Source organism: Sycon ciliatum, chromosome 2 (genome assembly GCF_964019385.1).
Source record: "Sycon ciliatum chromosome 2, ocSycCili1.1, whole genome shotgun sequence".
Taxonomy (NCBI): Eukaryota; Metazoa; Porifera; class Calcarea; order Leucosolenida; family Sycettidae; genus Sycon; species Sycon ciliatum.
Genome location: NC_088644.1, coordinates 48,188,946 through 48,192,980, shown reverse-complemented (window position 1 = coordinate 48,192,980; position 4,035 = coordinate 48,188,946). Strand labels below are relative to the sequence as shown.

Below are 4,035 nucleotides of genomic sequence, written 5' to 3'. Positions count from 1 at the left end.
GATCATGAATCCACGTTACTGGGGTTCTGTACTCTTGGTGACACCTATCCAATACGTTCATATTATGTGCGCGTGGCGTGCCGGCATAGCGCAGTGGTAACTGAGCTCACACACAAATGCCACCACATTTCTACAAAGCTATCGATAATTTTGGAGCAATGTGTGAAATGGGTACCCTTTTGCGTTGACGGTATTATTGATAGCTGTGTAGTATTTTGTCCTGTAAAGAATGACTTGGAGCCAGACATACTTCACATTCGTTCTGTGTTGTGAAGGTAGTGAAATAGCCAGTACACATACCAACATTGAACTGAGCTTGGCATGTGGAAAATAGTGACTATATTCAAGCTTCCAAGTGATGGAGAACAAAGAAATGACCACCGTGATGCCAAGAAAAAAGACCAAAGTGATAAACTGTACACCATAGTGACGTGCATAACAGAATGTGTCTACCGGTATATCTGGACATAAGTATACCCTCACTGCTAAGCGCATATGCATATATCGGGATATAAGCACACTCTTGCTTCTGGTAAGAGAATGTATTTGTACCCACACCACTTACAACCATGAACATTCCTACAGCATTGCGCTACATCCACACGTTGCCCAATAGCACACACTTACATGTACATGTACAGGCGCACACAAAGAAGAGAAAACGAACCTATTTCTTTGTGTGGACAGAAGGGTCCAATGACCTATGATAACAACTTGTGGACAGAAGGGTCTAACCACCTATAAATTATAAACATGGAAAAAAAGAACTCAGGCAGACCTCACAAGTGAGTCAGGGGAGAGTAGGTGAGTCTCTCAACCAATCGGGCGTGTAACGGCCCATAACCCTGTAAACTGCATCCTTGTTACCCTCACTCCGAGCTGTGAGTACCCAGTTGACCGTGGGTGTCTCAATATAATATATTATTTATACAAACAAAATAGAAGGAAAGCAGAACCAGGGAGAATAATGTTACAGGTAGAAATTGGAAGAAGAAATTAGAAGTAGAAAACGGTACGCATGTTCAGGCAAATCAGACCATTCCAAATTTGGTTATAGATACCGGTGCCGTACATAAAGGATTTCAGTGCAAGCGGAAACTGTCTTGCAGAAGAAAATGTTGGGTTGGCTTATGTCACATTGAAGACAGGCATAGAATACCAAGCAGCCACTTGATTTCAGTTTTTACAACAGACGAGAATAGCAATGTAAATAATTCATGAAATTTAGTTTCAAGTATTAGTATGGTGAATAGAACATTATGCAACCCATTCAGCAGACATCGTGTAGCAATATACCAACAACATACACACACACACACACACACACACATGCGCACGCTCACACACACACGCACACACAGGAAATATGGACAGGTGACGCGTTGAAAGGATCAGGTGATGTGGCAGTGGAAATTAGCGCTGCTCGTCTTTCTCCGCTTCCACTTCTTGAGTTACCACGGCAACTGATTACAGAGATAAATGAGAAGAGAGGGAAACATAATATCATTCAGTTAAATTCAGCACTGTCAAGAGAAAGAAAAACCAGACAAGGCTGTACAATCAATCTTACACACAGGGCTGACAAGCAACAACAATGACGACAGTGATGACAACGATGCGGACGACGACAATGAAGACAACACCGGTCAAAACATCACCTAAAGATAATGTGTGTTCAATGCTGGAATTGAAAGGTAATTACAATAAACTCGTCAGGCTATCACTTACCAGTTGGAGTTCCGGAGTGCTTCAAATATTTCTTCTTCTTTTCCTGGTCAGAGAAGAAGAACATAGTCAGTTCAGTTAGTTTACAAGATAGACAACCTACACTGCTGTCTCTACAGTTCACAAAACAGTGGTGTGATTACAACATGCACAAATACTGGTATGTGTGATGTGTCTGGTTTCCTTGCCCTTGCCGAGCGGCGGGGCCAGTCGTCAGGCCAGGTCACGTCACCTATTTGCCAGCCCTGTGAGCTGCCATGTTCTTTTTGATCACAGTTACAATAGGTGCCCTTCAGTGGCATGGCCAATAGGGCAGACTTGGGATGCTAGTGTACATGAAGTGCTGTCCAGGATTTCACCCCCCCCCCCCTCCCCCCTTCCCTTACGCAAGTCCACGCTATGTGTGTGGTGTGAATCTCAATCTCTCTAATATACAGGTAAGCACACTATTGTAAAGGGTTGATCACGTGACAATACCACACAGATCAGGGATTCACGGTGCTGCCAAACTTCCCTTTTTCCATGTTTTCTTTTACCGAAATCACTCCTTTGTCCGTACTGCGGAATTAGAGCAAAATGGTACGCAAAATTGAAACGGATCTATCAGCTGAGTGCAAATACACGTAGAAGCATGGCACGCGCAAGTTGAGTGATGAATATCCTTGCAAAGCAAGTGCTTGCCATGTTACAACATCAGATATCACAACAAATGCTGATCTGGGTACAAGTCACATCTATTTTGCACTACAAATTCAGGGACAGACGTGCGTGTGTGTGACCAAACTGACAATGCATATGTCAGTACTATGCTAGCACCGCAACACACTGCAAAATACCGAACATGTGAAGCCAGAGTACTCAAAACAGACCCAGTTGGTTGGCAGCTCTAGTTCCATGCCAGTCAGTGATTCAGCCATACTCCACCATTACACACTCTACGCACTACATACATATTTACTCACTCATGAACTACAAAATAAACACATACCTTGTCAGCTTCATGCTGTGTGAGAAGCTGCACACATTCATCATGACCACTTTGCTTTGCTATGTCCAATGCTGTGTCACCATGCTGTGTAGCACAAGAACACATCAGAAAGCAAAACAACAACAGACATACTCAGTCAAAATTAAACAGAGCCCCACATACAGTACCTCAGAAAAGTGGATCTTCCGACCAGTGTTTTTGTTGACGTCGCAACCAGATGATGTAGCTGCTTTGCAGAGACGTCAAGCTGCACAAATTACAAATAAATTTTATTCTTCGATTAGAAAACCCAAGCGCTTTCAGAGCCCTCCGAAGAGAGTCCGGGATGAAACCACGCACACCTACCTCAACCGAAAAAGAAACGACCTGCCACCCGTTTGCTCGGCATTGATCGGCCAGATCCGCATACCGCCTGTCCTTCCGCGAGTTACTGACACTGAATCTGTCCTCAGCACAAACTGTCAACTCCATCCAGAACACAATCCTACGACTCGTAGAGTACAGAACTATATCTGGTCTTAGGGTGGTAAGTGCAACACAGCTAGGGAAAGAAATCTTTGCACTAACTGAGTCGACAAGAAGTTTCCAGTCTGAGGCCACTGACAGGAGATCAGTCGTAACCAACTTTCGTCTGGGCTGAACGCGAACTGGCTTCTCTCCCGCCTTGCAAAATGAGATGAAGTCAAGCTCATTTAAATTTTCGGTTTGTACGGTGTTTGCAGCAGCGCGGATTCGAATCTCCTCACGCATGTTCCTGACGATGACCCCGAGTACGTAGTCGTGCCTCCAGGTGTAACGTCCCTGGTCCAGCGCTACGCGACAAGCACCAAGCACGTGGCGCGTAGTACAGGCCCAGGTACGGCACAAACTACAGTACGGATCCACTACGGTGTTTCCCCAACGGCGTAGGTTCGTCGGAGAAGGTAGCATGTCGAGGGTTGACGCGAGAAGAAATTTCAAATCCTTACCAGTACCACCGTACAAAAGGGATTTCCCCCGAAAGGTCCTGCCACATCACCGATGTCCACTCCAACCACTTGCCTTGCACCTGAAGAGTCTTCAGCCTCAAAATCTGCTCCTGCGCGTTGATCTCCTCAAATGTTTGAAGGAGATCCTTCCTCGGGGGTTTGGAATGCTGCTTCGGAGCACGAGCACCCAACCCTGCACGATGACTTGACGATGACGGTGGACGGAGGGTCCCTGAACCTACTGATGCCTCTGCACATTCCAGCTCTATTGTCGCCGTATACCGCTTTGTCAGCTTCGCTTCCATACTCCGACGCAGAGTGTACAGCGCCCTCATGTGCGCGTCCCCACTCGAT

At 45.7% G+C, this 4,035-nt stretch overlaps 1 protein-coding gene across 5 annotated transcripts in view; it reads right to left on the bottom strand.

Moving 5' to 3' along the window:
- Positions 1-928: 928 nt before the first annotated feature.
- LOC135810296 (uncharacterized) overlaps positions 929-4,035 on the bottom strand; it is a 10,370-nt gene continuing 7,263 nt past the window's right edge. For all 5 annotated transcript variants that reach the window (XM_065323782.1, XM_065323783.1, XM_065323785.1 and 2 more), the window contains 3 exons: positions 2,714-2,797; positions 1,729-1,771; positions 929-1,463 (listed from right to left, as the gene is read on the bottom strand). In XM_065323782.1, the coding sequence (XP_065179854.1) occupies positions 1,414-1,463; positions 1,729-1,771; positions 2,714-2,797 (177 nt within the window). In that variant the 3' untranslated portion in view covers positions 929-1,413. The remainder of the gene's footprint in view (positions 1,464-1,728; positions 1,772-2,713; positions 2,798-4,035) is intronic.